Source organism: Grus americana, chromosome 5, assembly GCF_028858705.1.
Source record: "Grus americana isolate bGruAme1 chromosome 5, bGruAme1.mat, whole genome shotgun sequence".
NCBI classification, from domain to species: domain Eukaryota; kingdom Metazoa; phylum Chordata; class Aves; order Gruiformes; family Gruidae; genus Grus; species Grus americana.
This window is the reverse complement of record NC_072856.1, coordinates 52327501-52351292: the sequence shown is the minus strand read 5'-3', so window position 1 is coordinate 52351292 and position 23792 is coordinate 52327501. Positions and strand designations below refer to the sequence as shown.

General features: G+C 37.4%; 1 protein-coding gene across 7 annotated transcripts in view; it reads left to right on the top strand.

The window, feature by feature from the left end:
* TTC7B (tetratricopeptide repeat domain 7B) overlaps positions 1 to 23792 on the top strand; it is a 151915-nt gene that overhangs the window by 59327 nt on the left and 68796 nt on the right. For all 7 annotated transcript variants that reach the window (XM_054827195.1, XM_054827193.1, XM_054827199.1 and 4 more), the window contains 8 exons: positions 1941 to 2004; positions 6242 to 6379; positions 13914 to 13997; positions 15203 to 15307; positions 16633 to 16750; positions 16947 to 17004; positions 21377 to 21449; positions 23255 to 23415. In XM_054827195.1, coding sequence (XP_054683170.1) covers positions 1941 to 2004; positions 6242 to 6379; positions 13914 to 13997; positions 15203 to 15307; positions 16633 to 16750; positions 16947 to 17004; positions 21377 to 21449; positions 23255 to 23415 — 801 coding nt within the window. The remainder of the gene's footprint in view (positions 1 to 1940; positions 2005 to 6241; positions 6380 to 13913; positions 13998 to 15202; positions 15308 to 16632; positions 16751 to 16946; positions 17005 to 21376; positions 21450 to 23254; positions 23416 to 23792) is intronic.

Here is a 23792-nt window from a genome sequence, read left to right as displayed (position 1 = left end):
CCAACTGAGTCTGAAATGTACTGGGTTTTTTCTGAATGTGTTGCCTGATATATTAAGTAACTGCATTGTGTTCTTTTGAGGGTGGTGAATGTGATTTGGCCAATACCATTTATGATTTTGTAGGTCTCTGTGTTACTGCCTCTTCAGTTTTCTTTATCATCAGTTGAAGAGCTGTTAAACTTCCTGGCTTGCCTTTGGTTGGTAGCCATTTCATGCTTCCAGTTGCCCCTTTTGCTCTGCCCTGTTACCTTGGAATTACTTTGCTTATATGCAGGCATCTGTCAGGAGACACAGAAAATGTCCAAGTTCAGTCAACTAAATTGAGTTTTTTGCATACACAGGTCAAGTAATTTCTGCATGAAGAGGATCTTCACTGTTTGAGACAAACATCAACTTATTTACCAAAATATATTCAATGTTGTAGGCAAAAATGATGTTTACTTTTGTTTTGATAAGTGGTTATCTTTGGGGCAACTTTCCTTTTTTCTCTGAGAAAGTAATTTCTCCAGCAACTATTTCCAGTCATTATTCTGTTTTCTGGGAGTCATTACCACTCAGGCAGGTTAAATCTACCTTCAGGTTGCTAAATTCTGCATTGAAGACTGGGTATGTAAATGGGGAGCGCTCTGATGCTTCCTCTTCACTCCTCATTCTCTGTCCTGGGTGGTTCTTATTCATGAGTAACTGTATTTTGAAATTTCTTTGTTATGTAAAAATAAAAATGTCTTCTGAGATTTAGAATACTTTTCAAAATCTCCTGAGCAACTTGCATTGATTAAAAAATAAAAATCCAACAACAAAACAACTGCCTTGGGGTCTTAGCTGCTGTGTATTACCACAATACATTCGCAATGTTGCTTTCAAATCACCTGGAGTTCAGATGTGTTTTAGTTTCCATTTCCTTTCAGGCATTTAGTTTACTGCTTAAATTTCTAGTGCATTTAAAAAAGCCCAAAAGATGTTTTAATCTCAGACAAGTTGTGTTTCCCATCTGTAATTTATTGTATTTTAGGCACCCTTGGGACTATAGGAATTGCTTATTAACAATACGAAATTATTTTCTACATTTAAACAGTTAATTGTGGAACTATTGGTGTGAAGCAACAGGAAATAGTACTTGTGCTAATTCAGAAACAGTTTAGAGAAAGAAATCTGAAGAGTTAAACACAGTCACTGGGGTGGTTTTTGGTGCGTGTATGTGAGAGGGAGTATGAATGAATTCCTGCCAGTCATGTACCCAATGCAGATTTCTGTTGTCTGTCCACCAGCATAGAAGAGTATTAAGAAAGCATCCAGTGTTCAGGGAAAGCAGTTAAGTTGCAAACTAGTCCTATGCAAACCTTCAGTGTTAAGTCATAAGGAAGTGTACTTCATTAAAAACAAATATTTTAACTGCTTGGAAGTAACAGTGGTTATGGCAAGCAGGCAGAGATTGCCATGGCTGTATTTAAAAATATTCCCAGCTATTGAATGCATCAGGAAAACAATTCTCAAGCATATCTGCTGAAATATTAGTAGAAGTATTTATCTACATATTGCCTAAAATACAAAAGTTATCTTGTTCTTGTGAGAGTTTCTTGTTGCCGACCTTTGAATCAGTGACGTCAGGTCAGGTAGATGAGGTGCCAGAGGCTAGTTAAACTATGGGTACAGTTTTTACAGATGTCAAATTATGTGTAATTTTGGGATATTTGAACGTGTTCAACTCTGACAGCTGTGGTGGTTTTGTTCTCTTATTGTATTTGGCCAACTTTTCTGAAATGCAAATTTGGAGCATTGCAAAGAAATGCATTTTGACCAATCATTTTTACTATTTAAGTTACTCTCTGTTCTCTTTTCTGGAAATTTTCCAGTTTTTACAATATTCTTACTATGTTTGTGTAAGCTACTCTTAAAAGTAATGCGTTCTGCTTAAATAATTAAATTCTCGTTTTGAACAGCATCTTTTGTCCTCAAGAAAATACAGAAGAAGCCTTACTGTTGCTGCTTATTAGTGAATCTATGGTAGGTAAAATAGAGCGAATGTGCGTGTGCTGTGTGTGTTTTTCTTGCTGTGTGGGTTTTTTTGTTTGTTTTTAATGAATATAGAACTTTTTTTGTCATGTCTTACTTTATGACTTGTGTTTCATTTTCTGTTAGGAAAGCAGGCAGTTACTTCTGAAACTCAAGCTTCTGTTCCTCTGAGCCAGCAAGATGAGGACTGCAAATGTTAGAAATAGTTTTTCTCCTTTAGAGGGGCTGAACCTGACCTCCTTCTAACCATAGGCAGGTGAACACAAAGCCAGGTCTTTCATTTGGCATCACTTATCAGTGTGAACCACTGTTACACCAGCTGGTTGCCATTCAGACAGACTCAAAATGTAAGTTATTTTTGTGGTAAAAAACAAATCAAAGGCTACTAGATGAGCATAATAAACATAGCCAAAAAGTATTTTCCATTGTGCATTAAACCTCAGATGTAACTCAAATTTGTAAATGATTTTTAATGATACTGGCATTCAGCCTTTGCTACTGGATTATTTTTTTTTAATGTCTTCATTTCCTCGATAGGTGATTCCTTTCAATGGGCTACTTGTGCCTTTTATCAGCCTTTCATATTTGCCTCTAGTATGATTTTACTAGTCATCTTATCAACTGCCACGTACTGACATTCTCATACCAGGTCAGTTATATGTTCTCAGATGGCAGAAATGAAAAACTGATGCTGGGATTTTTGCTGTTTTTCCAACTGGAGAGGTGGAACCTCTAGAATCAGAGGCATCATATAGTAGTCTGTCTCAATGCACATCAATGAGACTTAGTCTATAGGTGATTCAAATGCTTTCATGCTTTGGCATAATTTCTGTTTTGATACAGTTAAATAGGATCAGAACGTTTTAGTGAACATTGTTCTTTCTGAACTATTTTAAAGTGGCAAACATTTACATTGTAGTGTGAACTTTCTTCATTCCTACTGATCTGTCTTGCAAGGTTCATGACAGAATCTGTCACCAGAAAATTAGACTGAGCAAACATTTCCATGTATCGTGTTGGTTTTGCTGCAGTATGTACTTACTGCTGAAAGGTGCCAGAGCAGCTCATGGAGATATAAAAAAATTCTGATGTGAACTGTGGTCATGGTGTGAAGTGGAAGCAGTCCCAGTTCTGCAGGATCTGACTACTGATTACTGTATTTGCATGTGTACTTCCCTGCATATCAGCATTAAGAAGCCAAAAAACCAAAAGTACTGCCCTGTTAAGTCTCGTTTCGGGTTACTTAAAACTTTTCCTTTGTGAATTAGATTTGCCTAATTATATAAAATGCTTGTCATTGTGGAGCATGTACCCTTAGCAAGTTTTCAATATTTTGTTTCTTTACAGGTAATTATTGCAAGTTATCTGAGGCAAAAGAGTTTGGTTTGGGGGAGTATAAAATCTTTCACATGATTGACTTACTTTGGCTAAGTCAGTTGTTCAGATTAGTTTTGGAGGGGGGGAAAGGGGAGGATTGAGCATAAAAATATTCATCACTACAGACCCTTCTGAGAGTTGAGAGCTGTTACTTCAGTGCATGCTAACTTTCTAGCTGTAGTAGTTATGAAGTAGTATTGATCTATGATTTTGAAACTAGTATTTGGGAAAGAAATAAGAACAGTTACAGAAGATTGAGTAATCAGTGGTGTTTTGAGATGGTATTGTGTTATGAAAGTAGTATGATCCCTTCCTTGCATTGTCTGCGAATTAGTAAAAACACAGATGAGGTGTCAAGATTTCTGTCCTTCAAGAACTTATTCAAGTAAATACTGGAAAGCAGAATGAGGATCTGGCATATAAGTAGCATTTTGTTTAAGTAAAAGTAATCAAATCAATGTGTATATATGAGCCCTAAATCATACTGCTTGTTTCAGGGAAATGGTGCACTCTAACATAATAAGTACTTCTTATTTGGATTAGATCTAGTGCAACATATATCCATAAAATTGAATCTTGCTAGTGGATTACAAATACTACTTTTGTGTCACCTTGAGTTGTCTTAATTTCTGAATTCAGAAAGGATACTTTCAGTAAGATTTAAATTGTAATATTTATGAAAGAAATGCTCTGGGAAAGATAGTTCTGTGCTTTTCAAGTGTTCTAATTCTCTTATAGGTACATTTCAGAGTACAAAATGTCTCTTTTAGCCACATGACTGCTGCTACAGTGTATTGTCATGCCTAATGAGGGAAGTCAGCTGCAACTCTGCCATCACTCTTACTGTAAGACGTCCTTGTATTCTAGCTGCTACATTTGCAAAGTATAGAACAACCTTTCCTTATCTAGGCAGGAATGAGTAGAAAGGTGGGATCTGAAGGACTGGCATCTTCACGTTACAGTGCGTGTACACGTTGCTGCATGTCAGCTGAGCTGTAGTAGCAGAATCATGGAATGATTGAGGTTGGAAGGGACTTCTGGAGATCATTTTGTCCAATGGCCTCCAACTAGACTGCGTTTCACTGATCACCACCTCCTGGGCTCAGCCTTCTGTGTTATTCTTAGCCAATGGTAAATGGCTGAGCATATCCTTTCTTCCACTGTGGGTGAACTAAGTTATGCTGCTCGCATTTGCCTCAGGCGTAAGGTGTGTATAGGGTAAGTGTGGCCAGCTGACACGTTGCGGTTTAATGAATTGTTGCTTTATTGTGTCCGAGACTGTGGCAGTTCTGAAACACTGAGCACCTAAGTTTGCACATACAGTCTGTTTTATAATTATACAGAAAATGATTGTTCAAATACATACAATATCTTTAATACTTACAAGGCATCGTTTCCTATAATACTGCTTTGGCATTGTCAGCCATTTTTTCACAAGAAGTGCTAGTTCATAGCTTGTTCTGTACTTGCAAGGAATTGAGTCAAACGGTGATTAAATATGGAGTTAAAAAGGAAGAAGTTCTTGAAGCTGACTAAATATTTATGCAGTGTAGAAAGGGAAAGCCAAAGATTTCTTGATCAAAAGAAAGCAAAATGTCTGTTTTGGGGTGTGTGTGCGGGGGTGTGTGTTTTCAAACCAAGCTGTGGATTATTCAGTTGATAATTCCTGAAATGTCTGTGCATTTTACGCTCCATGTATCTCTCTGAAAATTTCTTTCAGTATGTAATTATTCTGATTTTAAAGATGTATTGAGTATGTTCAGAGCTAAAATGTTATCCTATTAAAGCAGAGAAACAATTTATTATCCCTTTATATGTCATTCCTCGTCTCTGAGAAAGGGGGTAATAAGCTGCCCATTAAAATTGAGTGTATTTAGGTAAATGTATTAAGGGTGCCATGCTCTGTGTAATTAAAAAAAAATAGAAGAGGAGGAGGAGAGAGAAGGATCTTTAACTTCTGACTTCAAGCTACCAGATATACTAACATTTGTAGTAATGGGAATATTAAACATCCAGAAATCTAGAAATAGGTAAGATACCAAGATAAGGTGTTTTCAGAGGCTTGATCTTATAGTGGGAGAAGTACTGGTTAGTTCAATATAGGTAGTCTTAGCGACTGGGAGACCTGAATTTTCTCCTTTGCTCTTTAACAAGATTTCTCTGTGAACATGGTCAATTCATTTAATCCAGTTCTAGCTCAGCTTTCTTCCTTCTCAAAAGGAAAAGTGTAATTAAGGAATTAGGTTGGCAATGTGCCTTTCACAAAACAGGATTGAAAGTGCAAAGCCTTAGTGCAAACATGGCCTGATTCCAAACCCGCGCTCAGAACCAGGGGCAGTTCTCACTTCTCGCTCGTAACTCCTGAAGGTAACTGTGTGGTTATCCTGGGCAGGTTACCACTCACAGGCAAGAGGATAGTGTCATAATGTTATGAAGAGTAAAGAAATCGATTGCCTTATTTTACAAAACCTGGAATAGAGGATTTGAAGATCCTTCTAATATTTTTTTTACTAGCATACAAAAAATAAAATAAAATTTTAAAAGAGGAATATACATTATGTTAAAAAACCCCACCCTTATTTGGTTTCTGAGAACTCTTCAATAATTTTAAATACATTGCCTGATTTATGTAATTAGAATCCAGTAATTAAAAATAGATCCTTATAGAAACATAAATCTTGCCACTAATGTGTAAAACTGGTGATTCTTGCTATCTGTAAATTAGTAGCAAATACTATATCTCTGTATCACCTCCTCACTGTCAGTCTGAATAGAACGGTAGTTACTTGAGCAAAAATATAGGTTGGATTACAATGGCTGACTTTGTTTCTTTTGTCATGGTATGTTTCAGGCCAACCGTGATGCTGTACTGAGCAGAATACCAGAACACAAAAATGATCGTATCATCAGTTTGCAAAGTGCATCTGTAGTCTATGATTTGCTTACTATAGCCTTGGGAAGAAGAGGCCAATATGAAATGCTCTCAGAGGTTTGTCGATAATAGTGAATATTCAACTGTGTCTTCGTTGCTTATTTCTGTTAATCATGTTAATTGTGGTAGTACTTAAGGGCTAAACAAATATAGGACACTGTCATTCTGACTACTGTATGAATACAATAGGTAATTTCCACCCCAAAAAGTTTACTTTCTAAATTTATACAAGTGACTTGAGGTGGTCAAGCACAGAAATTGTGTGAAAGGTATGGTAGATGTTTAATGGCACAAAAATTCACATGTTTTTTAGGCGGGGAGGCATGGGTCTGTTTAAAAGGATGCACATTAAATGGAGACAGCAGGAAGGAATGGCAAAAGATAAAAGCTGTTGTGGATATAAATGGTAGACATAAATACCTAGAAAAAGGATTTATGATGTTTTATTTCAAAAGAAAACTTGCTTTTACACCTCATAATATCTGGAGTGCTCCAAAGTCCTTGTAGTTTGTAAAATGGCTTTGAAGTTAATAAAACAGAAATGTATTACTTTTTCAGGTCTGTAGGAAAGTGTGTTCTCCATCTCAAATGTCTTGTGTTTGATTATGCAACTTGCATGTGTTCTGTTAGATTGTGGTGACTTCTTCAGGAAATTTTCAAGTATTGTTAACAGTTTTATACCTGAGAAACAACTACAGCTCCTTGGGCAGAGCAGATCTTTCTGCTGCTCAAAACAGTACTCGCCCAGCAGTAGGGTACTGTTGCTGACCATGATTTATTATTGATATCCAGAAGGAATACTTCAGCATGCGTGGTAGGAAGGCTTATCCAGGGATTGATTTGCTGAGAAATGGTTTCTTGCTACCATAATAGAGGACTTACATTAAAATAAAAATGAAAAAAACACCTCAGTTGTTCTCTGGTATCTGCATCTCCAGTGATGTTAAGCTCTGAATTTGGGTATTTTTCTTGTTGAAAGTACTTCATAGCTGCAAGTTGAGCATACAAGTAAGTTTTAATCAGTACAATAGAAAGTCTTTCACAACACTAAGGAGTATGAAAGCTCATACAGGACTGTCATTGTACAGCATAATCTAATCAGGAATATTTCTATTTACTTGCCACTACAGCCACTATCACTTTCATGGAGTTTTAGGTCATTGCACCAAAGCTGCAAGAATTGCCTCTCCATATATTTCAGTCTAGAACTTTTTAAAGGATAGACATTGACAAGTACTGTAAAAAAAAAAGGTAACTCTGATTTATTTTTTCTTTAAGGATCTAAGCAACTAGGCAGATGTAGTGTAGCCCTGGCTTCCAATTCTGATTCTTTTATTTTGTCTGCGGTGTCATTTTTTGTTGTAGGTTTTTTGTCTCTTTTTAAATGTTAAACCACCGTTATATTAATGGGAACATCACAGGTTCCTGGGATTCCTCCACTGTCTCCTCTGGGACACTTTGAGTAGTATTTATGTCACAATAGATGCAACTTCTTGTTTGCAATTCTTGCCTTTCTTAATAGAGAAGTTTTTTGTCTTCACCAGGAAAGCTGGAGGTATCTCTGTTCTTAGCCATGTATCTTGAAGTCTAGGACATTACCCTGAAGGGTAGGAGAAAAGTCTTATAGTCCACTCACATGGAGAAGAGAAGAGAGCTTGCATCCTTTACTGCTTGTGTGATTGGTTTTGCCCCTGTAGCCGACAGACGAGTACCACTGACTGTTCCTTTTTTTTCTGTGCTTTGAGCACAGTTGAATGTTCTAGATAATGAAGATGTTTTAACTCAACTTAGACCTTTGATTTCAGGGCCTTTTAGAAGTTGCTTGTGCTGGTGGTGACCTTGGTTACAGACAAAAGCAGAACCACAAGTATCTGGAAAGTTGAAGAGCCTCCGTGTTTGACCAGCTGCTTAGCTAAGGGTTTTTAGCCGCTGCCTTGGGCTTTGACACATGAAGTTTACCTAAGGCTTGTTTTAAGGTCTTTTCTTGTTCTTTTTTAATCTGGGTCTAGCATCTTTAGTTACATTCCATCAAAATTGTATGTATATTCTTTTAAAATGTTCTCTTTGAAAAATAGAAAATAATTCTTGTATGTTTGAAAAATACTTTTCAGTACAGAATAATTAAAATGTATTATATGTCTATGAATTACCTATTCTGAACATGAAAAAAGTCATCTTATGAAGACTTAGTATAATAGACAATACTTATTTTAGTGTACAGATACTCTAGATACACAGCTGCAGCTGGAGCTTAGCAGGCAATGGTTAGAAGATCTTATTTGGTCCAGATCTTGTCATCCAAAGCACAGCAGAAAACATAGACTTGAAGAAGCTCTTACTGTTTAGTGAGTGGTTAGAGGATATCTGCCCTCAAATCCTGCAGCCCATAGTCTGAAACTTTTGTATTTATTAAAGTATAACAATAAACACAAAGTCAGAATTGTAAAAACATTCCATTCAGTTATGTAATAGTCATATAATTTTTTGCTGGCTTCATTCTCTGTGAGCTAATTATGGTTGTAGCTTCAAGTCAGAAAGCACCATTATTCTGTCTGTGGAAATTATATTCACCCACCAGTTCCAATATCTTGTTATCATCTTCTGGTTTAGCTGTAGCTGATTACTTTCAGAAATAGTTAGTTGTGTTAGTTGCTGCATGGAGCTGTCAGTCAGCGATGACACAGTTGAGAGCCTCTGGGTAAGGATTAAGGGACAAGCAAATAAGGGGGATGTCGTTGTGGGAGTCTACTGTAGACAACCCAGCCAGGATGACGCCACCAATGAATTATTCTTTAAGGAACTAAGAGAGTCCTCTAGATCAACTGCTCTTGTCCTTATGGGGGACTTCAACTTGCCAGATGTCAACTGGGAACACCACACAGCTGATACCAGCAGGTCCAGGAGTTTCCTGAAACACCTCGATGATAACTTCCTGGTACAGGTATTAAAGGAGCCAACGAGGAAAGGTGCCCTCTGTTACTCGTGAACAGAGAAGTCTTGTGGGGGAAGTGGCGATTGGTGGCCGTCTTGGCCGTAGTGACCATGAAGTGGTAGAATTTAAAATCTTTGGTGATAGGAGAACTGCCACCAAAATTTCAACCTTGGATATGGGGAGAGCAGACTTCAGGCTGCTCAGGGAACTAATCAGTCAGGTCCCCTGGGAAACTGCTCTTGAAGGCATCAGGGTCCATCAGTGCTGATCATTTTTTAAGGGCCACCTCCTAAGAGCTCAGGAACAGGTGGTTCCAAAATGCCGCAAGTCAAGCAGGTGGGGCAGAAGGCCGGCTTGGCTCAACAGGGATCTTCTTCTAGAGCTTAGGCAGAAAAAGAAAGTGTATGGCTGCTGGAAGCAGGGTCAGGCAACGTGGGAGGACTACAGGGATGCTGCTCACCTTTGTAGGGAGAAAATTCGTGCAGCCAAAGCTCAGTTAGAGTTGAAGCTGGCCAGTACTGTGGGGGACAATAAAAAGGGTTTTTTAAAATACGTTAATAACAAAAGGAGGACCAGAGAGAATATTGGCTCATTACTCAATGAGAATAGTCACCTTACAAACAGGGACATAGACAAAGCAGAGATGGTTAATGCCTTCTTCGTCTCTGTCTTCAACACTGATGACGGGCTCTGGGACCCCAGATGCCCTGAGTTGGAGGACCGTGACTGCGGTAACAATAAACTCCCAGCTGACCCCGAACTTGTGTGAGACTTGTGGCTCCACCTGGATGCATACAAGTCCATGGGGCCCGATGGGATTCATCCCAGGGTGCTCAGAGAGCTGGCTGATGTCATCGTGAGACCTCTCAATTATTTTTCAATGGTCTTGGGAATCTGGAGAGGTCCCAGTTGACTGGAAGCTGGCAAATGTTCCAATCTTCAAGAAGGGCAAGAAAGACGACCCTGGTAATTACAGGCCTGTCAGTCTCACTTCAGTGCCTGGTAAAATTATGGAGAAAATTATGCTGGGAGTTATTGAAAAACACCTGAAGGACAACGCAGTCATTGGTCACAGCCAACGTGGGTTCGTGAGAGGAAGGGCCTGCTTAACAAACTTAGTTTCCTTTTATGATAAGGTCACCCATCTAGTTGACCAATGGAAGCCAGTTGATGTAGTTTTTTTAGATTTCAGTAAAGCTTTCAATACTGTCTCTCACAGTATCCTTCTGGACAAAATGTCCAGCATACAGCTTGACAAAAACATAGTGTGATGGGTGAGCAACTAGCTGACGGGTCGGGCCCAAATAGTTATGGTAAACGGGGTTACATCAGGCTGGCGGCCAGTCACTAGTGGGGTTCCCCAGGGCTCAATTTTAGGGCCAGTTCTTTTTAATGTTTTCATAAGCGACTTGGATGTAGGACTAGGTGTCATGAGCAAGTTTGCGGATGACACCAAATTGGGAGGAGCTGTTGATTCCGTCAAGGGTGGAGAGGCCTTGCAGAGAGATCTGGGAAATCACCAACTGCATGAGGTTTAACAAGGACTATTGGAGAGTGTCCAAAGGAGGGCAACAAAGATGGTGAAGGGTCTAGAGGGGAAGATGTATGAGGAGAGGCTGAAGTCCCTTGGTTTGTTCCGCCTAGAGAAGAGGAGATTGAGAGGAGACCTCATCGTGGCCTACAGCTTCTTCACGAGGGGGAGTGAAGGGGCAGGCACTGATCTCCTCCCTCTGGTGACCAGTGATAGAACCCGAGGGAATGGAATGAAGCTGCGACAGGGGAGGTTTAGGTTGGATATCAGGAAAAGGTTCTTCACCAAGAGGGTGGTCGGGCACTGGAACAGGCTCCTCAGGGAAGTGGTCACAGCACTGAGCTTGACTGAGTTCAAGAAGTGTCTGGATAACGCTCTCAGTCATATGCTCTGATTCTGCTGGTCCTGTGGGGAGCCAAGAATTGGACTCGATGATCCTTATGGGTCTGTTCCAACTCAGGATATTCTATGATTCTATGACATAGGAACATCAAATGATGAAAAATCTGTCTCATCCTTATTAAACTGTTCTAATGCTGAGTCATGTTCTTAATTGAAAAGGCCCCATTTCTTTATGGAGTTTGTATACAATGGGCTTTCAATTTCTTATGGCTTCTTCAACTACATCAAAGAACTTTCTACTGTCATAATTCTTTCCTAAACAGAAGTAGTCTAACTGTCATCAACTTAGTTTTTAAGCTTTGTAGGATATGACATATTGAGCTTATCAATGTCCTACTAGGAGAGATGTTTTTCAGACCAGAAACTTTCTTAGGTACTTATCTTTCAACTATCTAACTTCAAGCATATTCTTTTCATGAGGAAACTAGAGCTAAGCCACAAAATTCAGTGATGCGTTCAACATTACCTGTCCATATAGTGATTTGTGATTATTTACAAGGCAATATCAACAGTTGCATTTCTGCCTTTCAGGAGAGGGATTGTGCCAAATGTGTTTTCAGTTACTTAAGTCACTTGCCGTTATTCTGAACACTACCTTAACTTGCAGTTTTCCAGGGTACTATTTCTTGTTATGTATTTCTCATTGATTTCTTGATGGAGCCTGTTGCTCTTTGAAATTACTTGTTGTTACTTGGTTCAGAAGAACCCAGTTTGAGGTGTTCATGTTGTTGCATAGATCACCTACAGATATATGCACATATATCGCTTATCCCCACACATGCTAACCACCAATTTTGTGATCTTATGAAGAAAAAAAATCCTGTAACTTGTCACATTTCATACTGAATGAAACCAAGTACATAGAACGTGAAGTCAAGGGAAATAATGGTAAATATATCATTACTACATTGAAACTCAGGCCTTTTAGAATAAGATACAATTGTGTCCTGTGTCCCTATAATTACAAAATTATAAAAACCTAAACCATCAAATTCTTGATTTTCTGCCAGCTAGAATTGGCAATTAATTTTTAACTAAGCAAGGCCTAGAAAATAAGATTTTTATTTTTCTAATTGTGAACAAGTACCTCTGTATAATTAATGCACGTGCATATGTGTATCAATATGTAAAAATGGGAGAAGAAAGCATGATTAAGCAGCCTAAAATGTTATAAACATAATTTGTCTTTAAGTATTAAGTTTCCATGCACAATTTCTTTGTGTGAATCTCTGGGATTATATGGCTGCTGTAGGTCAGAGTTCTGGAAGAAGTGCTGAAATTACTTAAATCATATGTAAAACACTGCTATCAAAACAAGTAGGGTGAGTTGTATTTGAAAAGATAAGCCTGAATTCATTTTCCTTCATTTAGAGGCACTCAGTTTAGCACCATAGTTGCACTAATTGGCGGAGAGAGAGAAGGATTTAGCAACTTTCGTCTTCTGCCAAGTTCATGGAGGGAGGTGGAGGAGCGTGCCTTACCTAGGCATCTCTGTGAAGTATCCAAAGTAATAGGAGAAGACTTCACATGTCACTTATTTGTTTCTTGCTGTGATCTTTTTGCTCCCACAGATAGAAGGAAAGTCCAATGGGAAAATAAATCCTGTGTTTGTTTTCTTAATAGACATTTAATTAACTTACTACACATACAATCTGATGATGAACTTGTAACAACAGAATTAGAAAGAATTTGGTTTTAGAAACTTCATTCCTTTCTAATAATTTAATAAAAATTCTATTTAGTAATAATCTTGATGCTGGACATCGTGTAGAAGGAAAAATTCTAGCATACATTACTTATATGTAGCAAATAATGCACTTGTATTTGTGCTGTTTCATCCTCGGTGCTGTTCTTTGCTTCGGGTTCTATTAAAGTGTGGGAACACACTACACACCTGGCTGTGCTTTCTGTAGTGTTCAGGCTGAGTTTGAATGTGAAAAATAATTCATGGTATTACAGTTTAGCATATACATTGTGGCTATCAGAGCAGAAAAGCTGCTTTATGTAATTGAACTCTGCAGACTAGAAAGTTAATTGCTGCATCAGTTTAATTCAGAAAAGTGTTGCACCTTTTGACTCTCTGGAGCTGGCCTGATTAGTAAAAATGAGCATAGCGAAATGAAATAATTCTTACTGACAACAGCAGATATGAAACCTAAATTAGCATGTAATGCTAATTTTATATATTTAATCTCAGTATAGTAATAATGAATTTCCTTTTGTCAGTTATCGAGTTGAAAATCTCAGCAGAATATTGAGCATGAAGTTAAAATTCCTAAAAATAAAAATAATATTGTCAGGTGAACCTTTACACCCACCCTCGCCCCTTTAAGGGGTACTGAGAAGTACTTGTGGTGCCATTGCTTGTTAAGTATTCACAATTTATGAAGAGTGTGTGTACAATTTTTCTTTTAACCTAAGATATATTTCCTGCCTTTTGCAGCCACTATCTTTGGTAAGCTGATATTTATCATTCCTTCTTTCAGACTAAATAGGACAGTACCAGCAGGAGTATTTAAACAAACATAATAAACAGGGAATTGGTTTTCTATTCAATTCTTTTTTTTCATATAGAATCTGGCAGCTGTTTTTACTTAATTTGATTGATTTAAATTTTTAATTACATGTATTTTAGGTGTGAGTCTATAAGAAAATTTTTCTACTAGTATATCTTCTTAATAATTGAAGAATGTGCCCTTAAATACCGATTTTCCCCCCAAAATTAGTGTTTAGAAAGAGCCATGAAGTTTGCGTTTGAAGAGTTCCATCTCTGGTATCAATTTGCATTGTCCTTGATGGCAGCAGGAAAAGTAAGTCTTAATTTTTTGATGTAATTCTTCTATTGATGGCTTTTGATAAAAACATATGACACTTCCATAATTTTAATTTGTAGTGTTCTTGAAAATAATTCTAGTCTTTAAATCAGCGAAGTACACTACTACTGAATTTCTGCCTAGTGCTGTACAAAGAATGTTGTTATTTCAGTAGTTTCTAACTTAGGAAGACTGAAAGGTGGTGATAAGAACTATCTTCTTGCCAACAAGCTTAAGCTAAGTTAATTGAATGTAAGTAGTGAATTATACCAGATCATATTATCCAGTAACAACTTGTTTAAGTGCTGTTTTGATGAACAAATTTTACTCTTAGGTACAAATTAATGCTGATTCATGGTGTTCTTGCTTTTTTTGGGGGGTGGGGGGGAGAGTTTCTGACTGTTTTCTTATATTACTGTCTTTGACACTGTGTATTCTGTGCAATTAGAGTGAGATGGATTTTTTTTTTTAATTTTATATAACCTAGGAACTTACGTTATCAGATGCAATCTTCTATTTTCAGTTCTTTTTGTTTTTCCCTGTCATGTTACAGAAAATAAATCACCTTTATTATGTATTGTGAATAATACTAGTATTCTAAAATATCATTCTCAATGAGGGTAATTTGCTTATCTTCAGTATGGGGGAAAGGAATGATTTGTATTTTCTTTAGAAAATATTTTTAGAAGCACATTGGTTCTGAAGAGGCTTGATCTTCTTCCCATTCTCTGTTTACTTGGAGTTATCTTCTAACCTGTGATTGAATGGAGGCAAATAAATTAAAAAAAGAGGAGCAGTGCCAGTCTGTTATACAGTCTTATCTCAGAGCTATTCCTAAGTGCTATTGTAACACCCAAAGAACACTAAAACACTGCTTCTTCTGAAGACTCTGTCCTGCTCCTGCTCTTTTATTTGCCTGGCTCCAATGCTGTGAGCTTACAGGCCTAGCAAAGTTTTAAATGCATCTCAAAACTGTTTTCTGAATCATGTACCATTGGAATTAATGATACACTTAATGATAGTTCATAGGGGTTAAATAACAGCAGCAGTGCGTAAAGTCTTGTGTTTCACTTGCATGAGGAGTTGTGACAACTTGTGTCCCCTTCAAATGGGAAAAATAATGTAAATGATGGAAACAGGAATCTTCTATCTTGAAACATATTTATGCTTTTAGTAATTTCAATGGAAAATGTTTTTAACAGTCTGCTCGAGCTGTTAAAGTCTTGAAGGAATGTATACGTTTGAAACCAGATGATGCAACTATTCCACTCCTTGCTGCAAAGCTATGTATGGGATCTCTCCACTGGGTAAGCTTTGCCACTCATTGTTTTTTCAGCAAGAGCTGTGCTAAAATGCAACAAAATCTTGTTTTATGGATGTAGCAAATACTTTTGCACAATGACTATGTGCATTTGGTCATCTCTAAAAATACAGCACAGATACGTATATGCACATGTACATCCCTGTTTGCATGGCTAATTTAAAATATTTCACAGCAATGGTTATGTTTATCAAGGTAGCATATCTTGATACTGATCTAAGGCATAGCTAAGAATGTATTAGAAATTGAAACATTGTTGACTTACAGAGATAAAAAATACAACTTAGACTTCTGTTTCCTCTGTGCAAGAGGAAAATAATTTTTTTGGAAGATAATGAGACAAAACTGTTCAAGAGACTCTTCTGGTGATACCATGTTTGCAGGCAGATGGAGTTTATGAATTCCTACTTGGGACAGTGTCTTTTTAAGAAGTGTTACTTGAATTGTATTTTGCATAAACTTGAAATTGGTGTATCTGTACAAAAAACATTAAGGTGACCGAAGATGATCATGTGGTTTTCAAGATACATGTGTAATTTTTAGCAGAATGAGTATATTTAAAGGAGGAAAAGAGGAGGGAAAGGTCACAATCAGAAATTGAGAAAATAGTGCAGTAGCAGAAACATGACTTGTTGAGGCTGACAAAAATAGAGTCTTCATAATTAACGTAGATCCTAGTTCTGTAAGTTATTCCCTGTGGATTGACTCCATATGGAGTAGCTTACTGTACGTAGCATTTACATTTACTGGAACAGATTCAAATGTTTTGTTTTTTTTTTCTTTCTAGATTGTTAAATAGTGTGCTAGCATGGATGCGCAGTTAAACCTTGATCTTTTACATGTTAATTTATGAGTTTGCATACATTAGGCGTTACTCTGTGATGCAGAGTTCTGTATGGCTATGATTTTTTTTTTGCTGGCTTAGACCCATAATTCTTGTAATTGATTTTCCTAAAGAAATGGTTCATGGGGCAAGAACTCTTTCTTATTTATGAAATGCAAAAATGGTAGATGCCTTTTTTTTATTAAAAAAAAAAGAAAAAAGGGAAAACCACAGTAAGTTTAGAATGATCTGTGTGTTACATGCCAGAGTTTCAACCATAGGAATTGGTGCTTCAGCTTAAAATCTCTGTTCTTTACTCAGTATTTAGTATTTCATTTAGTATGAAAAACAAAATAGTCCTTGAAAGCAGTCATGGCTGAGATTTCAACAGACTCGGTGTGCATAATACACATGCTGTGCGTTCTTCTCATTATAATGTAAGATTTAGCTAGTTTTACACTTACATGGATGTTTTATAATATTTTCAGTTGGAAGAAGCTGAAAGATTTGCCAAAACAGTTGTTGATCTTGGGGACAAAACATCAGAGTTTAAAGCAAAAGGCTACTTGGCACTGGGATTGACTTACAGTCTGCAGGCTACTGATGGTAAGATAAGAATAAACATTCGCATATAGAAATTCCCATGTTGCCTAAAAAAGGATACCTAGCAGAATGCTAAGCTTAAAATTAAAGCTTCTGTGTGCAACTATTTTTTTAGTCAATGTATTAAAATTTCTTCAGTGATCATGTGGAATGAAATCTCTTGATCTTGCACATCACTGATTAAATATATCCTTTTTAGCATCTTTGCGAGGGATGCAAGAGGTCTTGCAGAGAAAGGCTCTTCTTGCATTTCAGAGGTGAGTGGGTGTTAATCTTTTAATTTCATTCTGCTATATGTAGTGAAAAGCTTTTATTATGTGTTAAAAAGAGGAACTTGTAAAACATTGTGTAATACGGATTTCACCTCTGGGAGTCTCCCTTCATGAGTACAGAATGTGTCATTGACTTCATCATTTTCTGTCAGAAATATCTAAATTGATTTCTAAGGATTTCCTTTTATTTCATTTTAAAGACGTTTTTGTTGCTCTCTAGTATAAAATATTTGCTCAAAGGAGTATTCCATTCTGATCTAGAAGGGAAAATTGTGTGATGCAAGGTTTCAAGTCACGGTTCAGTGTGCTAGTGTTTCTAGAAGAGTTGGTCGCTGTTCAGATTGTATAGCAGGCTTTTGCAATTACCTCTGTAGAGGCAGAGCAATAATTGAGGCCCTGCTGCTGTGGATGAGGGGTGAAATGCAGGTAGTAAGATAGGCTGGAAATAAAAAATTTTATCTGGCGATTTAACAGCGTAGGCAGTGGCAACGCAAATGCCCCATCTTCCAGGTGCCTTACGCAAAAGTAACACTGTTGGGGATGACAGTAGTTCATTCTCAAGCGTTTGACTCTGCAAACAAAATGACAATAAACAGGTGAATGAGAACATCTCTACCCTGCTTATAGAAGAAACAAATCTTGATGGCAAAGCTGGCAGAAGTGCTACAGCATCTAAATATGTTTCTTTTTATGTTTGTATACTCTCGAAAACCCTGCTTTGGTGAGATAGGCCCAAATGCTTCAGGGAAACTGATTTGTGCATTAATGTGAATTCGAAGTCTCGGATTTTTGTTGGTGATTTTGTATCTGAGAGGATAGGGTTGAAAAAGTGTTTTGCAGGTAACTTTAAAATGAGGCTGGTATGTATTAGTCCTTCCTTTTTCTGTCTTGTCTTAACTAGTCCTCTGTATGTAAATATGTTCTAACGTAGCTTTGCTCTTCCTGTTCTTTAATGGTTTTAATAGGATTTTTTTATTACTTCAGTAGTCTTTCTCCGTGTTGCAACTGAACTTTCTGCCTCTGGGTTTACACCTCAGTTCCTCACCTGTCCCTCTTACCACTGACTTAATCATCACTGTTTCCAAAATACTGTGCTAACCATGTCTCCCCATTTCTACGCATTCACTACTTTTGAGGTTCTAATAGTGAATTGCATTCTTCTTCTAATTCTTTTAAACAGCAAGGGATGAAACGAACCATAGCCTGAAGCTAATCCATTCCAGTTCAGTACCTGCCGACTCTACCCTCCGGTTTAGTATAGCGATTACCAAAATTCTCAGAGTCATTTCAAATGATATTCAGCTTCTTACCACTGCAAAATTACTCTTTCACACTCTCTATTCAAATATTGTTGCTTGGTCGTGTGCTATGTCATCTTTCACCCAGGAACTTTTCTGTTTCATTCTCTACAGTTGAACAATAAGTCTCTTGATACCTTCTTAACCGTTGAGTTTCGAAGACTTCCTAGCAGCAAATATTGCCAGCTGAAATCTGAAAACATATCTAGCATCTCTTCAGTGAACCATTACAGATGTCCTTTAGCTATATAGGTTGAGTGGAACTTCAGTTTTGTGGTGATATGGAACTTTGAAATATCTGTGCTAACTAGCAGAGTATAAATTCATACACAGAAGGTCTTGGGAACATGAAGATTAATTGCATCTGCTTTCTATGCATCTTTCTGATGCTTTGGGGTTTTCTTTGTTCTTCTTTTTCCCGGTTGATACAACCTCCTAGAAACAATGTGTTGTATTTTTACATGCATGTTCCAGGGTATTGATGTTAAGTTATATGTTCATCCTTTCTCCTGGCCTTTCGTAGAATGAGCTTGTACACAGGCTTTTAATTAGAGTATTTTTCGGAGGTTTTAGTAAGGTGTAGGGTATCTGTTTTGAAAACTCTAGTGAATTGCTAATATTGCTCTTAGTGATATTACTGATACCAGTAGCTCAGACTCCACACAGAATCTTGAGTAGAATGGTTTGGCCCTCGAAAAGAACAGAGTTTCTGCATCTCAAGAATCACATAGCTACCTTCTAAGAGAGGGGAAAAGTATGTTTTGAAAGGTGGGTTTTTTGCATATTAACATGTTTCCCCACTTGTGTTCATAGAGAGACTCACACCTAATAGATCAGCTGTACTGGAAATACACTTCAATGTGGTTAATAATGTTGCTGATTCCTTGTGTTGATAGCATAGGTATAGGATGTTACTGAAAATTTATTACCACAAAGAGTATGTTATGCTCAGCATACCAGAGTCATGCCTACTTCCTCTTCCCACATCTTAAAAATAAATGTTTTCCAGGAGGTGGAATTTGAAATTCTCCATGCATCTCCTGCACAGTTTACGGTTTATAAAGCCAGCAGCTGTACTGGACTCAGTATTTTGATGTGGCAAGAGTGCTTTTTTTTTTTTCTTTGTTTGGGGTTTTTTTTGTTTGTTTTTTGAGGGGGGGAGCTTTTTAATCACTTACCTAGAGGACCACTTCCTAAGGAAATAGAGGTCTTGAAGAAATACAGTTATGTTTTGGACCCTTGACTATGCCAGATTTCAAGGCTACCAGTTGGTGATAGTGGCCATTTGAGAAGGTGCTTGTTGCCATCTTCGCACAGTGCTGAGGAGGTGTTGTTTCACCAACTTTTTTTTTTTTTTTTGAAGACTTTCAGTGCTTTTCCTGTGGTTGGTGTGAATTGGAGTTTTACAGAAATCACCAAATGGTTGATAGATAGTAAGGGCTTTAGTCTCTTATTAGCTGAAGCTTGGGTTACTGAACAAGTACTCGCTACATTAGAATCTCTTGTTCTCACTTAGTCTTGCTTAATTTGTGAACTTTAAATTTAAAAAGGACTGGTCCTGGACCCTGTTAGGCTTTATATTTGACTCTAATCTTCAATTTAGAGATAGAGTTAAAATATGAAACTGTCTCCTCATAACTTAAACTACTTTGATACACGTTGGGTGTAGTTGCTGAACTAATGGAGCTGTCTCTTTGGAGTTGGGAAGACAGAAATGCTGAAGTCGAAAGCAGAAGGTTCCCTTTGTGGTTGTAATGGCTTAAAGGTCAATTTTGTTCCTCTATCCTGATGGAGACGACTCATTAGATGTTCTGAAGATGGTTATTACACATCCTACTTCTAAATGAGCCCCCATTAAGAGAATGCAACAAATAGAAATATAATAACATAGTTCCAGTCTTGCTGCCTAGTATTTACAACACATTATTTTGGGGTACAGCCATAAATTTTTTTTGCCTTTATGTGCAAGTATCCCCCCCCAAAAAAAGCCCTTATCTTGCCGCAGAAAGATTGTATTACAGGGGAAAATAGTAGTGTATTACAAGGACATCTTCTGTAGGATAGTGTCAAAATGAGTAAGACAAAGTGTGTGCGTTTGACCAAAATATTAACAACAAACAAACAAAACTTCAAAAAAAGGTGGAAAAAAGTTATTTCTTTGTTTTAGTAATTGGGATTACTTACAACAGCAATAGTTACAAATATCTTGAGAGTGAATAATCACAAAACACTGCTGCTATTGAGCAGCTCAACATTTTTGTGAACAAAAGTTGTATTTATGAAAAGATCATCAGCATAAACTTCTTCATCTGAACTTCAAACATAGGTTCATGATGAGTGAGATCTTATGCTTTCTTCTACTATAATGCTGTAATAAACTTGTCCAGCCTAGATTTCTTTTACATTGCTACATAGCAGAGTGCTCTGCTAACTTAAAGCAACTCAAAGCCAAGAAGTAACTGGCTTCCTAGGAGACTTAGTATGCTGGACTGAAAATGTACTTAAACTTTGGGAGTCTGAAGAATGAACAAAATTCTGATCTACTTTGCTGCTACTCTTCCTCTTGGGAGTTCTGTGCTTCAGAACCATCCTGGTCAGGATCGGTGCGATTGCTTGGGTACTTCTCATGCAGATGACGTAAGTCTTCTCTTTGAAGACGTGTTGTTCTGGGGACTTTTTTTTTTTCCCCCCTGTAAGAAAACTCTGCTTAATGAATTTTTATTATAACTGTTCTTAGATAATTACATCTAGTGTTTGTATATTTTAATTGAAGAATTGTTTTGTATCATTCACTTTTAAGATTTATACTGAAATTACCTAATTAATTTCTATTAAAAATGACTCTTTAATGGTCCAAAGTGCTTCCTTTAAAGCAAGGATGTTTGAGAAGTATGGGAAAAGTCACTGGAATGAACACCACATATCAAAATGTGGGCATACGTGTAGTGAATAGATCTGAATGTGGATAAATGAATATATATGCATTTGTGTGTATGTCTAACCTGTATTAACAGGGGAAAAATTCATTGTTTTTTTTGTTTTGCTTCTTTGTTTTTAAGGGCTCACAGTTTGTCTCCAACGGATCATCTGGCAGCATTTTACTTGGCACTGCAGCTTGCCATATCCAGACAGGTTAGTTGTGTTTTAAACGTGCAGCCTCACACTGTCAAATGAAGATTAGAATTTGTATCTGTTGATGGATACAGATGAAAATTTCTTAAAAAAAAAATCTGGTTTTCCTTGTGCATATATGCATATATATGGGAAAAAACCTACCAAAATATTCTCTCTGAACACTTTCCATCTTGTACACTTCTCCAGAGTTCTGCCACAGTATTCCCAGCTCTAGGATCAGAAATAAGACATAAGTCATTAAATTTATTTGTTTCAACATTTATGTTGCTGGATGGAGAGGAAAAAAAAAGTCAATTTTTACCCTGTTTTTACCTATCATAGAATGGTTTGGGTTGGAAGGGACCTTAAAGATCATCTAGTTCCAACCCCCCTGCTGCAGGCAGGGACACCCTCCACTAGACCACGTTGCCCAAAGCCCCATCCAACCTGGCCTTGAACACTTCCAGGGATGGGGCCTCCACAACCTCTCTGGGCAACCTGTTCCAGTGCCTCACCACTCTAACAGTAAAGAATTTCTTTCTAACATCTAATCTAAATCGACCCTCCTTCAGCTTAAACCCATTACCCCCTGTCCTGTCACTACACTCCCTGATAAACAGTCCCTCCCCATCTTTCCTGTAGGCCCCTTCAGGTACTGGAAGGCCACAATTAGATCTCCCCGTCTCCAGGCTGAACAGCCCCAACTCTCTCAGCCTGTCCTCAATAGGAGAGGTGCTCCAGCCCTCCGATCAGCTTTGTGGCCCTCCTCTGGACTCGCTCCAACAGCTCCATGTCTCTCCTGTACTGGGGCCCCCAGAGCTGGATGCAGTACTCCAGGTGGGGTCTCACAAGAGTGGAGTAGAGGGGCAGGATCACCTCCCTCGACCTACTGGTCACAGGTCGATCTTGACAGTGCTTAAATCTTGAGTATCTGCTAAGATCTATACCTTCTCTGAATACTTGTAGGAGGTTTGGTTATTGTGAACAATATTACAAAACTGTGTTTAAGAAAACTGGAAAATACTTTAAAGCTATAAAAGAGATCAGACCTCAGTCCAACTTTTACAGCTGTTCTGTTTAAGGGATTTAGGATTCTACTGTATATCACATGAATTTGGATAATGTGGAGTTGCTTTGTATATGTCATGGTAAGCCTTTTCCTGTGTCATGTTTATTTTAGGAAGTAGTTTTGAGCACAGTAGTTTACATACTCTAGGTGACTACTTTTCATTGCTAACGAGTAGCAGAGACATTGGACTATGTCACGTTAGAGTGGAATGGATTGTCACTTTAATAGCACAAAATATTTTTCAGTAGCAGGTTATGACTCTCTACTTCTGAATTCCAAATTTCTCATGTTGCTTAATTAAATTTCCTGGGTTTAACACTTAGTGTACTTATTTTGAGCAAAAGCTTACACAGCTGAGGGGATCATGAAATTCCACATGAAGAAAAGTTACTGTTGCAGTCTAGCTGTACATTTTAGTTAATGTATTACAATTAAAGTATTTTCAAAATCATATAGAAATGCAACCAATACTTGAAAAAGAATAGTAAGTGAATATTTTAAAGGGCTGGAGGGAACTGTTTTATTAAAATGTGTATTTTATTTTCCAGGGTTAATATATTATTTAAATTTTACTGTACACTGTAGAGCATCAGGTCCATTTTAAACTTCTGAGTACTGTCTTACAGGAATCTATAGAATTCTGCACAGTGTCCAGGTGAAAATTTTGAGAATTTTATGGACATGCAATCAAGTAATAGGCAATACTTCTAATAGTGGTGCTTTCTTTTTCTGCCTTTTTTTTTTTTTAAATCAGATACCAGAAGCTTTGGGTTATGTTCGACAGGCTCTGCAACTACAAGGAGATGATGCCAACTCTCTTCATCTCCTTGCACTCTTGCTATCAGCCCAGAAACACTATCATGATGCTTTGAATATCATTGATATGGCCTTGAGTGAATATCCAGAAAATTTTATGTGAGTGAATGTCATGTTTGCTTTCTACGCTTTCTCTCATGTTTTTCTTAGATTCTCATCTCATTCATTTCAAGAGGGGACGGATTTGAAGATTGGTCTGGGTTTTTTTACCAACAGTCTTCCCCCCTGCCCATTTAATGCAAGTCTGCTTCATATTAAATGCTTATTAAATAGTGATTAAGGATTTGGTTTTGGAAGGGAGGCTAGAGCTGGATAATTGATCTTATTTTGGTTTTTCCTACAGACTCTTTCTTTAGATAATTTCTCCCTGTTGCATGCTCTGGAGTATTTTTGTGTCTTCTGTTTTTATACAATATTCTAAGAAGGATAAACAGGACTTTACTATTAGCTAGATTGGTCCCATCTTACAGATAATT